This window comes from Aythya marila, assembly GCF_965140915.1.
Source record: "Aythya marila genome assembly, chromosome: 1".
Classification (NCBI taxonomy): Eukaryota; Metazoa; Chordata; class Aves; order Anseriformes; family Anatidae; genus Aythya; species Aythya marila.
Window position 1 is genome coordinate 92598433 of NC_139042.1, and position 14348 is coordinate 92612780.

The following is a 14348-nucleotide window of genomic DNA, read 5'->3' on the forward strand; positions in this document are numbered from 1 at the left end:
TTGCTCCAGTCTAATGTAGCTAACAAAGGGGAGGAATAAGAGAACTGACACTGAAGATCAAATTAAGAAACAGTATTCTTGATGATACACCAGTTTACTAGGAACCCAAGGAGGTGTTCTCTGAAAAGAAAGATGGAAGTAACCCATTAAGGAGATTGTTCAAGAACGTAATATTACTATTTCTAACTGTTTTTTTTTTTCCTCTAAGCATTCTGCTTATACAGGGGGGGAAATGGCCAGAAATAGTGGCAAGCAGGTCATGTTTCATGTATCCATTCTTTGTTGCTCAGTATTAGGCCAGACTGGGGAACAGTTGAAAAATGCAAAGAAAGCTCTGAACAAGGCACTCACTGTCCCGTGGTGTAGAAACAGTTCTTGTAATTAGCTGCTGCTCTTCCTCCTTTCCTGTCTCCTCATCCTTAAATATACTGACAGCTCAGAAGAGTGCTGATTTATTATTATTTTTTTAAAATTTATTTCTTCTAGGTTCTTTGTCCTCAAAGGCAACTGTACCTCTAGATTTGTTCAGGAAGCAACCTTCTGGCCAACAAAGCTTTGCACTGAACAGCACGGCCAGTGAGAGCAGTCCAGAGCTGGGGCCTCGGCTGGGATCCATTAGTGCAGAGGTATGGCCCGGGGATGTTTTTAGGGTGGATCTTTGACTTCTGGAGGGCCTTGTGAATGCTCATCTTGTGCTGTGGACTGTCCTTCACAGTGCAGTGCAATGTGTGGCCCAATTCGAGTAGCACATTCATATTCTATGGCAACACGTCACACTGTATGTGTGCATATCAAAAGTAATAGCTGGCTATTGAATGTTCTTAGAAATGTTAAAGGAGCACTAGCTAGGAATGTTAATGTCCTTCTTGCTTATCTGCACCACTAAGGTGAAATATCTTTTCTCTTTCTAGTTCTTCTTTATAGAACCTAATGAGCTAAAGACCTGGCAAGTTTCTTCTCCAGTGTCAAGCACTAAGATAGAAAAGGATCGAACTGTGATGCCCTGTGGGACTGTGGTCACTACTGTAACTGCTGTGAAAACCAAACCTCGACTAGAAGGGAGATCATCTCCTCTGAGCACAGGTGAGGAAGTCCAATTCTTTTTATGTTTGCCATTAGGACTGTCGGTTGGGAGCAGGAGAATTCGGTGCAAGGAGAGAGTGGGTTGAAAGTGAAGGTGCTGGTGTCCAGATTTCTCTGATGTGTTGGTGGTGGGGGGCATTTTTTGTATTCTTCAAAATCAGGTTTTTCATTTTCATGAAGCCTTGTTCTTACAAGAGGAGAGGTTGGTGCTCCTTTTAGTACACGCTTTAAAGCTTTATGCTGGAGTAATAATGTAGAAGAGCTTTGTGGGTGTTTTTCCCATGTGACAAAAGTGTCAGTCTCTGAGTGCTTGCTGGTGACAGTCTTGTTGCTGTGCCTTCTAACCTTGGTGTGTATTATAATCTGTGGTGAGAACTGGTGTGTCATTCTCTGACAAACTTTTTTCAGAATACCTTTGAGGAGCAGACTCAATTCTTCTTGGGATATATATATGAAAATAAAATCTCTAAACAGTCTTTGTTTGAAGTCTCACAAAGAGCTGCAGTCTCTTCAGTTCTCAAAGCAGATCTTTTGCTTAAATGGATATTGTCTAGTATATTACAGAAAATGCTTAAAAATAAATTCCTATACTTCACAGGTCTTTAGGGGGTCATGCTACCATAGAGAGCATGCATTGAGACTGCTTTCTCAAACACTTATGTTTTGAACAAGCTTTTAAATTGGTATAATTTACTCTTATTATTTTCATAGTAAGTGTCTCAAATAGTTTAAATAACCAAGAAATTTGGTCTTCAGATTCTCCTGTGAAAACTCCAGTTAAGGTCAAGATGATTGAAAAGGATTTCTCTGTTCAAGCTACCCATTCTCATGGTGCTACAGTCAGCAAAACTTTATCATCTTCAGATACAGGTAATAGAAACTTTCGAGGCTTATAATCAGAGCACGTCTCTCTAGGCTGCACATGGGATTAATGTAATCCTGTTAAAATAACAACAAACCCACATGGCTACTGCCTTTCAACAGGCACTGAGTTGTTTATGTTAGCAAGTGCTGTGGTTAGGGATATAGCAGCCTTGCAATAGAAGCCTGTTTTTAATTGGAGATTTAAATGACTAATTTTGAAAAAATAACAATGAGCTGTGGTTTGGAGAGGGGAGATGACTGCAGAAAAAAAAAAAAAAATCCAGGCTGGCTTTTCTCTTACTTCTGAATGAAAGGCTCTTCCTTTATAAAGGCATGAGGGATACTGCACAAAATGAAAAACGTCCAAAACTTAACTCTAAGGCCATTCTGAATTCCCCTCTCTGAATAGAAGGCTTCAGGCTGGCTTGATGTAAAGCAGACCGGAACAGCAGGAACACTGAATTCTCTTCCAAACTCTGCCACTGTTGTTTTGTTTGGTGCTAATGCAAATACATAATCTTGCTGTGCCAGTTCGTTCACTTTCCTAAGTCACCTGGCGTGTAGTTGAAGAGCCATTAGGTTCTTCAGAGCATCAGGTAGCATTGACGATATCTTTAATTACAAATTCACTTTGAATTCAACTCGATTTTGACTCTGTGCCCTGTGTTTTCGGGGTACAACTGTGAATCGTCAGCATATTTTTCAGGCCTTTGTGTTGTCACCATTCATTCTTCAGCTCTGTAGGCAGCAGTGATGAAAGATGTGGTCCAGTATAGCTGTAAATGGCACGTGATGTGGAGTTCAGTTTTCTTTGTACATATTTGAGCACACATGGGACAATCTGGAGACGATCTAGGCTGCACCTGGAACAGTCAGAAGGCTTGTTCAGAGATAGAGATGTACAGGCAAAAAGTCAAAAATTTGGGAAGGACTGCAAACTATGGGTTAATAACACTTGAATTTTTCCTTGTCTTTAGACAAATGTTACCACAAAGCAGGATGGTATTTACTAAGCCAATCTGGGAAGTCTTAGACTTCCAAGTTTTCTCTCATAACTTATTTTGATCTCAAAGATAAAAAGCACTTACTGGAAAACCTGTGAATGCAGCTTAGGGCACATTGAGATGGGCAGTGTTTTTCTTTTTATGGGAGTTCAGGGGAATTTCTGTGAAATATTAATACACCACAACAGGAAGAATTACTCATTAGATCAAAAGCTCAAGGAAAATGAAAGGAATACAAAGGAGCATTCAGTATGGCAATAACTTAGGTAGTATTTATTACAAACATGAAGCCATAATAGCTACAAGCTCTATGGAAAAGACGCTGTGTCCTTGCCATAGTTCTAAATAATGACAACAATAAGAGTCGGTAAGTGCTTCTGATGCTGTCCTGAGCACTCAGCTCTTCCAAGGGGCTTTGCAGTGGTTATGAAGGTGGAAAAGCAGGGGTTTGTATCAAATGTGCAGGCGTGCGTGGGTGTGCATACCACTTGTGCACACCTACTGTTAAATTCCAGAGGTATCTGAGGTACTTAGTGTGGTATTATTATTTAGGCCTCATTTTTTTGTGCCTTAATGTCACAATAACAAAGAGACACCACTCAGTTTAATCAATGCTATTCCTGACTGTATCCTTTTGTTTTTAAATCTCTTATTAAAGAGCCCACCTCCAATAATTAAATCTGTGGGTTGCTTTTTTTTTGCTTCATTAACTTTATTAGATTTGTTTGTTTCAAAGCTTGATGAATTTGATTAGTTTATATTTGCTTGTGCCCAAAGTTACTGCAGTGTAACAATGTGTTGAAATAATTAGCTGCTTTGCCTAGGTTTCTAAAACCTTCTGTGTGTTCAAGGCACAGGTTTGTAAGTGCAACTTTTGTACCTTTTCTCAGAACAATGGGTAACATAGACTGAGAAGAATGGAAAGACGAGACCCTGTAGCTGGGTGGTGGATTGGAAAATGTTTTGTTATTCATGGTGTTTATACTATTTCTGCTAATTTCTTTGAATTTTAAATTAAGAACAATATCTTGCTCCGATACTTCCTTTTTTTTTTTCTTCTTTCTGAAATAATTCTTTTGTTTCAGAACTGTTGGTATTGAATGGCACCGATCCTGTTGCAGAAGCAGCCATTCGACAGTTAAGCGAGTCTGCAAAGCAGAAGCTGAAGTCTCCTAGGAAGAAAAGCACCATTATCATATCAGGGGTGTCCAAGGTAGAGCAGAAAGCAACACGTTTAATTCTTAGTCTCTAGACTGTAAAGTCTTTGCTCCACTGAGTACTACATGAATGTGCTTTCTGTTGTCTCCCATTCAGCAGTCTCTGCAGGATCTAGGTCTGTTCTTTTCTTACTGAAGAATTTTGAATTGAAGAAGTTTCTAATTTGTTTCAAGCTGAGCCAAATACAAGTGGGTTTACTGCAGAGTGGGTTGGTTTTTCATTCTTAATTTGACAGCTTGATTAAAACATATGGTGTCCTTGGACAGGAGTGGGATGATTAGGAATTTGGGAAAGCCAGTTTAGGTGAGGACAAAAGATTAGTCCTTGCCTGTGTTTTGGATTTGTGAATTTGTATTTATCTGATATAGCTGTCAAGAAGTCCTTCTACAAGATGAAATACATTGATACCTATGTTCTTAATAATTAAATAATAAGATTATAAATAATAAGATTATTTTCTACGCAAGCTGATACATTGTTACAGCAGCACATGTAGGAAAGTGTCCCATTACTTACAGTGGGGCCAGTGACAGGAGTGAGGCATGTACTTAAGTCTTTTTTTTTTTTTCAGTCACTTGGCTTTATCAAGGCAATGTTTAGGTGAATATGGTCACCTAAATGGTCACCTGAATATGTATTCTTACTAGAATTTGACTATATGTTCCTCTCCTTTAGTGGAGATAAAGAAGCCTCACGATAGCTTTCTGATAGGCCTGAGCACTGCAGATGAAAGTGTAAAGCAGAGAGAAGAAAAGAACTTTTGCAGGGATGCTTGTTGTTGTTTGTTTTGGTTTGGTTTTTTCTCTGGCAGAGCATCTTGTGTCAGTGTTGTCTCTATTTATTTTTTTTCTTTCACTGGGCAGACCTCTTTATCTCAGGACAGTGAAGCTGCACTGATGATGGACTATGCTGCAGCCATGGACAGCTCCTGCAAAGAAGCAGATCCAGCACCCACTGGAGAGGAGGCTATTGCAAAAGTCACCTCTGATGAAAAGCTGTCATTAGGTGCTTCAGAAACAGTACCTGATACTGACCCTCAGCAAAGTGCCCATAAGGCTTGGGGCTTGGAGAATGGCAGTCAGCAGTGGAACTCCAACACGCTCTTAGACCAGACCTGTGAAGAAATATCTGGGAGCTCATTAAGTGTTTCAGAAACTGGGAGCATGAAAAAGTCTAAAGGTATGTGAGCCTTACCTCTCCTTCAGTGAACGACTGCTTTTTTGTACATAAGTGACAGCGTTGTGCAACACTGTATATGGTAGGTTATCTTGTACTGATTTTTCTTCTGTAACTCCATGCAGTTGTGATGTTGATGGAAGCTGTCTTACTAGCAGCTATAAAGAGTGCAGACCTCCTGCTCCCAGAGGTACGGCAGGCTCTCTGACGTTCTCCTCCATCTGGAAGCTAGAAGGGCTCACCCTTACAAGCTGCAAGGCAGACCACTAAGCCTGACTCAGTATCTGGGAGGGAGATAACTGACCACATTGTCAGTTCCTCAGTGAGAAATGTGTTCTTGTAAACAAGGACTTGTGCTGTGTTAGGAGTCCCATTACTGATGTGAAATGGCAAGGTCCTGTGGTTGCTTCCTGGTAGGTTGCTTGTCTTCCTTTTTTCTTCCTTGCTTCTCTGAGCACAAGCTTCCCTGCCTTCACTAAAATATGTGCTCAGTCAGCACCAGTGGCTAAGCCAGAAGTTTTTCTGTTTTCATTAATACATAGTTTTCTATAAACTGTAATAAAGTATAATTTAATAAGTAAATAAAGGGTCAGATCATTTTGCTCATGTAGTTACATGCCTGGATAGCTGCAATTTAGAAATGTCTTAGGATTCGTTGTGTTTCCTTTGACCAATGACCTCTTAGGCTGTTGTGCTGTCTTGTGGCTATGTGGTAGACACAGGTGGCTGTTAGAAAGTCTGAAAGAAGAGTGACTTCAGTGGACTTTCACCTGTGCCTTGAACAGGCAGCACACCAGCCTCAGGGGATGCGCATACAAGTTGCAAAAATGGCAGTTTCTCACCCGTATTCATCCCTCTTTTGCTTTATTTTATCTTCTTTCCTTATCCTGAGATAGTGTGAAATGGCTTTCTACAAAACCTCAGTATAGTACTAGATTATTGTAATGTGCCCCACATAAGGTGTATCTGTAAGGCCTCTTTGTCAAAGTTCTCCTTTAGGACATTGAGGTCTTGTCTTTTCACAGCACTTTTTTTATTTTTTTTTTCATCTGATAGTTTAGAATGGCACAGCAACAATCAGTTCGGCATTAGAAAATTTTGGGTGTGTTTGGGGTGGGGTTAGGCAGCTAAGCATGAAGTGAACATTTGTCTTTTTTGGAGCCTGGTGAGATTTACAAAGCTGTATGAGATTTTGCAAAAACCTCTGAACTCCTCTTTAATGTGTTATTCAAAACACGCGATTGGAAGTTTGTTTGTGAACTGTTGTCTCATTTTTTTTTCCCTGTGCAGTATGTTGCAAAGAGATCAGACTTCTGAAAATTCTCTTTGCACAGTGTAGGGTGGGACTGCTAAAAAAGGGCAAGTTATCTCTAATATTTGAGACAGTTGTCTCAGCTGAAAAAGATCTCTAAAAACAGTCTAAAATCCCTTTCCTTATGCACAGATCTTTGTGTGGAAATCTTGAATCTCTGCTTTGTCACAGCCAAAGAACTTTTATAGAGTGAGATAGGGAAAGGAGGTAGAAATGTTTTCCTGAGTTAGGTTTGAATAGTTCAAGGGGTTTTTTGTTAAACACCTTCCCTTCTAAAAAACAAGAACAGCAACAGCAAAAAACAGCCTTCTTCTTTAAAAAGCCTTGTGTATGGTATTAATGTCTTAAAGTTAGCGTTGTCTTTCTCTCTATTTTTTTAGTCTTGCATATTTTTGTTCTTTACCTTTCTGACTTCCTGTTTCTTACCCATTCCCTTTTATAAACTTAAGAGGACCACTATGCCAGCCAGAATTAATTACCTACACAGTAAGTTACTTTTGTCTTACTTTTTAAAGAAAATGTAGCTTTACAATGGTACTCTCATTGTAAAAACCAAAGCAAAATGTAGTTTGGCACCTGTCTTCTTCTCCCCCCATCCATTTCTTTCCCCCCTCCAAAATGGCCTTCCTGTGCTCGGATGCCCTCGCAGACTAGTCTGCCGTAACAAATTCCTGGTGGGTGTGCTGTCCAGGTGGGTCACGCGGAGTGGGCTGCAAGGAAGGCTTGGAGGGGTGCTCTGTGCTCCCGATCTCTGTCCACCATGCCCATTCCTGTCCTATCTGGTTATCGGTCAAACATCTGCTCATGCAAACCATGTGTGACCCCATACTGGATATGCATACACAGAATGCTTATTTTAAAAGCTGCTGCTTACAGTTTTCTAGATCTCTTTTCTAGCCAAACTCCTTGAGCTACAAGTTCCTCAGCAGCTATTTACAGTCACTTGGATTAAAACTGTTTTGGAGTTGGGAAGGAATGGAAAGAAGCATCTCTATTCGTTTCCTAGTAGATGTAGAAGGGAATCTGAATCTAATTTCTGTTATCGACCAAAGTGATCCTAGCCCCACAAGCCTGTGCTCAGGAGCCTGTGAAGACCTGAGTCTGGACAGTGCTCTTGAGACTCTCTCTGCTTATCTCCTGGTGTTAGGGGCAAAGTTGGCATGCGGATCCTGTTGAACTCGAGACGTAAGCATGCAAACAGCACGAGCATCACCAAGCTTGTGATTTGCCCTGTACCCGATCTCCTCGGTCGGGGTGCATGCCTCCACAGCAGCTAGAGCCACCCTCAGGCAGCACGTGCCAGGCTGGCTGGAGACTGATGGGTGGCAGTGGGGATGTGGCAAGCTTCCAGGTACCGGTGACCTCAGTACCTCTGAAAACACAAGCTTTCATGCCAAGGGGCTCCTGGTTTTGCTGAGGCCGTGCTGTTCTCAGGGAAGTGCTGCCTGCAGCTTTTTCAGCTGTAGCAAGTTGTCCTGGGCCACCAGCACAGGTTTTGCATCATTCTTTGTTTGGTTCTGTTCCCTAGGATGGAAAATCGGTCTGAATGGATAGGACTAAGTATCTGTTTACAGATAAACTCTTCTGTCCTGTACCTCCCATTGGCACAACTTCTGCTGCAGCTGCCAAGTCTGCTGGGCAGAACAGCTGAGTGCTAAAACAAAAGCCGCACAGCAGCAGGGCCTCAGCAACCTCCCCCAGCCCCGGCATATTAACAACTGTCAGTGTCACGGGGTAAAACACTGCTTCTTTTATGCTGTTGACAAGAGCTTGAAGTGGTACTGCCTTGCCAAAGTGATCAGTCAGGGGGTGATGGGAGAGCAGTCGAGAGTCAAATCCGTGAGTTGCAGTTGCTTTCAGCCGACTTCTGCTTCAATCCCGTTGTGCCAGGTGAGCTAAGTCTCGGCCTCAGCCAGGCAAAACGTGCTGGAATATCCTCCCGGATGCTGAGTGCCTAGTCCGTAAAATAAAAAGTAATAATGCCAAGCACACATTTGTAAGTGTTCCGGTCTGAACAAAGCATCTGGCTGCGTGGAGCAGGGCTGCCATGAATTGCCTATTCGGCAGCTGCTGCTGTGCGAAGTGCCACGCAGCCTGCCTTGAGTCCTTTGATAATGATGTAATCCTAGTTGTTGGACATGGTCACATGCAGGAATTAGTCTGAGCATTGCTTTTTGCATCCGTTTGCAATGGGAGGAAAAGCAGAATGGAGACTGCGTGGTGACACGATTTAATGGTTGATTTGAGGAGTAAGGAAACCTGGTTGTGGTAGGGGAGCAGGCTGCGGAAGCTTTGCCGGGGAGGTGACTGTCCTCACGCACGTATCCACCCGACTGCCAGAAACCTCCTGTGTTGGCTTGCTACCTGGGTCCTCCTCCGTTCAAATTGGCTTGTGCCACTGGGGCGACGACAGTGCCCAGTTCTGCACAAAATGATCGCTGTGTTAATGCTGGGCTGATGTGCTGGCACCTGGCTGAGTGCTGCTGGTAGCATCCCTGCCAGCTGCCACCGGGCTGCCTTACACATCAGGAATGCATGTGGAAAGGGAAGGTGGAATTTGGCACAATGCTGGCTGCAGAAACAGCCAGGGCTTGCAAAGAAGGAAAACTGCTGGTGTCTGGTGTTGCCAGCACGAAGCCCTGGTGAGACGATAGCTGCAATTGCCTTGGCTGCACAGCAGGTTTGACATGGGATCAAGAGGAGGAGTACTACAAAAATAAAGGAACCTGGACTAATTTACCACAAGAAGGGATTTGGGCAAATTTCTGAATCTATTGGCAGCAGGTGTAATATTATTTGTAATCTGTTTGAGGTGAATTGTTATTTCTAGCAGGATTTTCAAACAGCGAACGCTTGATGATGGCTACTCTAGGTGATGGTGCTGACCCCTTGTAGAATACGTGCAGCCTGGCTTGTTCCAGTCTGCTGCATGCGGGCTGGCTGCCAGGTGCTGAGCTCAGGCACCAACCGCGTCCTGCACTTCAGATTAAAATGCCACCTTCACTTTGTGCATAACGGGGTCATCTTTTTGTTTCAGCTCCTTTTACTGCTGAAACAACAGACAGTAGCATTTCTTTCTCTATTTCATTCTTTCTGTGAAATACACCGTACTTTTATTGCATTAGAAAGGTTGCATATGCCTGTTTGACGTTTGAGAACCCAGTGTGCAACCCACACTAAACGCTGTGCATGTGTATGTTTGAACACTATCATAGCTTTCAGAAGAACACTTGAAACAAAGTGTAAGGAAGGCAACTTGCCCGAGATGCGTGGATTGACTTTAGAAGTTGAAATCAGAGGATTAATACTTGATTGCTTGTAGATAGATTGCACGGTAGCTTTCCTTCCTTTTCAACTGCATCAGTTCGGAGAGAACTGAAGGAAAAACTACTCTTTCTGTAGTGCTCCTCCAGCAATGCGTGCGAGCTCTTCTCTCCTGAACTTACCTGCTGACTGTAAGAGCGTGTGGATATGCATAGTTCTAGAGCTACCACAGTCTGTCTCGAATCTAAGCGATTCAGTTTGCATGATACCTGCATGGAACGAGGAGAAGCAGAGAAATACATAATTTCATGGAGCCTGAATTTCTTCATGGTGTTTGTCTGGGTCGAGTGGGGGAAGGTGGATTCAGCAGCATGTAGTGTACGTATGTGCGCCTCTGGCTGACAGCACAGCGACTGCTCACGTTTGCCAGTATCCAAAATCACTTGTTCCAATGCGGGACTCGTGCTCCTACGTCCCATCAGTTACAAGCCATCAATATTGCTGATTTAGATGCACCACTCTCTTAGCTTTGTAACATTGAATTGTTAAGAGGGTTGTGCTCAAACTGGAGATGTTGAGACCCAGGCTGTTTTTTAGTAGTGGTGCAGTTAAAGGTAAAGCTGTGGTCCAAGAGGAAAGCAGCCTGTTCTGTCTAAAGTGTCCTGTGCCTCTGCTCTCTGCTTCTGCAGGTGGGATTTTGAAAAAAAGCGCGAAGCTCTTCTTCCGTCGGCGACACCATCAGAAGGACCCGGGAATGAGCCAGTCACACAACGATCTTGTCTACCTGCAGCAGCCCCTGTCGGAGGAGACACGCAAGAAGGGAGGCACGCTTTCACGTCTTCTTAACAGAAAGCTGCTTTCCAAGAACAAAAGCAAGAGCAAACTGAACGGTGCTTCGGCAGAACCATATGTATAAGAGCGGACGCTCTCTGGTGGGATATTGCACATCAGTTGTTTACAGAGCAGTACTAAAGAATACGAATGAGGCTGATGACTTGCATAAAATGATGTTCGCTAATGCAGTGGTCAAGGAATAAACAGAAGGCTTGTCTTTTTTGTTTATTCTTCCAGAACGTTTTTCTCTCTGGTTATCGAGTTGTTCCTCCGAATACAGGCAGCGCTAATTGCATCGTGACAGCTTTTGGAGGATTGAGTGGGTTATTGTACAAAATGAGGGAGGACAGGGAATGGTGCAGGTGGAGAGGACCTGCACGTGAGCACCTAGTTTACATTAGTGGGGAGCTGAGAACTGAAAAACCATGCCTGCTCTATGGCTGAACCACTATCAAGAGAGAAGATGCCACTGTGCTTCCTTGCTGCAGCATGGAGTAATAGCAACACAAGTCTCAGTTTGTGTTTCTGGTCAGGCTGAAAGGGAAAAGAGAGACCCAGATCCAGTTTGTATTGTAATTTGGAAACGGGTAAGTTTTCAGAAGCAGACCTAAAATGCTGATTAAGATAGCCTACTGTAATATCTGTAGCCTGCTATAATAACTGCTCAGTCCATGTAGGTGGAGAGATGCCTTTTATATTAGCCATAAAATCAATAAATTATGCAAACACTTATACTAGCATATTGTTTAATGTTCTGTGCATAGGTTATACTCTAAAAAAAAAAAAAACAGAACTTTTTTAAAAGTCTACTTGAGTCTACTTGCAAGCAAAACAGTTAAGTCTTCTCCTCTGTAGCTTTTCTTCCCTGTGTGAGAAGCTGTGCTGCTAATGCAAAAACCTATCTTAGGGGCTCTAATTCCTTCTACCAAGTACTTGTTAGACAAGGATATAAACCATCATATCAAATGCAAAGCTAGGAGCAATAAGTGTCGAACAGAGCATATTTAACCCTATATAAACTTCTCATTAGACAGCTTGTTTTACTTGCCAAATACTTACTGAGATCTTAGAAAACACAGTTGTGAAGAGAACTCTTAAAAAAAAAAAAATAATGATCACAGTTCCCTCGGTCTTTCAGTTTCTCGGTCTACCAGTGTTGCTATGGGGTGAGCGTTCAGTTGGCTTTCTGACTTTTTTCCCCTCATTAAATATTGCAGCTGGCTCCTTTAACTCCTTTAAGTTGAAAGGAAAAACTGGTGAAAGTAAAGGCATAGTTCTTGTTTCAGCTATTTAAGAGGGTAAAAGGCAGTGTTTCACAGGTACCACCTTTCATGCATACCTATAGCTTTCCATTGTATACATTCCTGCTGAGGACAAAGGACCAAGCCTGTTCTCTTTCTCCAATAAAAACATCCATTCCATCAAAACTACTGACACAAATGGAAGACAGATTGTGCCTGCTTTGCCAACAGGGTTTCCCCTTCCTGCCCCTTAAAATTCATCCAAGGCTTTGGCAGATATTTCAGCTTTCAACTTAAACCATTCTTCAAAAATAGAAAGTCGCTGAAGAACAGAAACACGTATCAAAACTTCCAATGGACTCTAGGTTCCTTGGTATTTTCTTTTTCAAAGATAAAAATAACTTTTTTTTTTTTTTAACCAGCAAAATAGTAGAAGAAATGAATTGTCAAAATATTTTAACTGAGTCTACTGCTTAAAAGTACCATTTATGTGTAACCTAGTAAAATCACTGTAGTACAACAGTCCGGACTATCAGATGGCTGTATGTTTAAGCATGCTGCTTATTATGAAAACACTTGAAGGCATTTTAATATTCTGTGTTTTGATAATTTGTTACACATGAGTGTCCTGGAGCTGTAATGTGCTTAAAAATCCCAGTTTAGTAATATGGGTTTGTCCTGCTTGAGTGTGCGTGAACACTTTTGTTTGTAGTTATTTTAACACAAAGTAGAAGTTAGGATTCATTCATTCATTCTACAGCAGACCACGATCTGAGCATCCGAAAACCTAAAGTTAAGTTTCTTAAACGTGCACTTTTCCCCTCGACTTTGCTAGGAACTCTTTGCGTGCTGGGGCAGGGTGGGTGATGAAATCCATCACAAATTTTAAATGTTCGGTTTTGTTTGCTGAAAGAGGAAGACTAACCACCAAGTTGAAGAAACCAAAGCGAGACAGCTCTGCAGATAGCACCCCGTACACTAAGAGCTGGAGAATTGGGAATGTAGAGGGAGTATGTAACACTACTTGGAGTCTGTTTAAATTACTGAACTGGGATTTTAATTTACAAAAGCTTTATCATTTACTGTAGGATGAAGTGGAAATAACACTGAATAATGTGCAGAATACAGAAGGGTTTGCTTGTATCTTACCCCAAAGAACAGACACACCCTGAGGCATTTTTGGTGTTTTTTGTTTTTTGTTTTTTTTTTTGGGTTGATCTTTCCAAAAGTCTTGGTAGTTGCCTAAATGTGTGTCTTAAATGGTGGGAACTGCAATGTGTGTATATATATATATATATATATACTGCAAACTGTGTGAAGATTTGGGCTCACGTATATTGAAAGAGAATTAATTATGAAGATGAGGAAAGCAAGGCATTTGGGGTTAAAAGGGAATCACGGGAATCTTGTTTTTTAATTGCCTTCACTCCTCAGGAAAATAAACATCATTTGGTTTGATATTTGACCTTTGCATCTGGCTGGCGTGTGTTCCTCACCTCTTCCAAAAAATGATTTTTGTCATATTGTAAAAACAAGATAAATATTTCTGTCCATAATTGAACCTTCTTAGTCTGTGTTTGTGATTTGCTTTTGCTTTATAACATTTAAGCATTTCGTTTTTATGACATGACGACCTGCATCCCTACCTAGCCAAGATTTGTCTTGGCTTTTCTGGGAATTTTAACTGAACAAGAAGTACAAGAATTAAAAATTTCTTTGTAAATTAAAGTGATAAAGCTGCTTAATATCTCACATGTGAATACAAGCTAGGTAACTTTGTTAATGTTCACTTAAAGATCACTTTAAAAGTCACTTTGAAGAGGAGGGGCTCCTTTATCCCTAAGGCACTGTGTTTCACATTCAATTCACCCCAGGAGAAAATGTCAGTCATTTCACTCCCAACACTTCTGAAACTGAGGCTGCAGGAAGAAGGGATGTCATAATGGAAAAAAAAAATATATATATATTCATTTAAAAAGCAAAATACCTTTGGCAAATTTGTTCGGCTTAATGGAGAGGTAATAAAACTGTGCAAGCATAAATTCTGGGCTTTATTCTTATGCTTTCTGTTAGATTTTCATTCCCCTGCTGACTCTTTGGCTGGGGCTCTAGGTCATACAGACCCATAGTTACTGCCTGGCTCTCAAGAGGGCTTGGTTTCCAGTCCTGCTTTTCTCAGACGATGCTGTTGCCTGCCTGTGATACCAGTTCGAGGATCAGTGAAATTGAAATGTTAGGGTTGTTTCTAGTACTGCAGCTCCTCGCTAGTCCCAGGTGGTTTTCAAATGAAAGCTCTCTGCTGTGTATTTCAAGTAATGCTTTGGTGTTTTTGATATATGAAATATCATAGGG

General features: G+C 41.7%; 1 protein-coding gene across 3 annotated transcripts in view; it reads left to right on the forward strand.

Moving 5' to 3' along the window:
- C2CD2 (C2 calcium dependent domain containing 2) overlaps positions 1–10977 on the forward strand; it is a 35567-nt gene extending 24590 nt beyond the window's left edge. For 2 of the 3 annotated variants that reach the window (XM_082755293.1, XM_082755291.1), the window contains 6 exons: positions 487–626; positions 912–1083; positions 1840–1953; positions 4037–4164; positions 5033–5348; positions 10611–10977. In XM_082755293.1, coding sequence (XP_082611419.1) covers positions 487–626; positions 912–1083; positions 1840–1953; positions 4037–4164; positions 5033–5348; positions 10611–10837 — 1097 coding nt within the window. In that variant the 3' untranslated portion in view covers positions 10838–10977. The remainder of the gene's footprint in view (positions 1–486; positions 627–911; positions 1084–1839; positions 1954–4036; positions 4165–5032; positions 5349–10610) is intronic. The other variant, XM_082755292.1, reaches the window with a different exon arrangement.
- The last annotated feature ends 3371 nt before the right edge of the window (positions 10978–14348 follow it).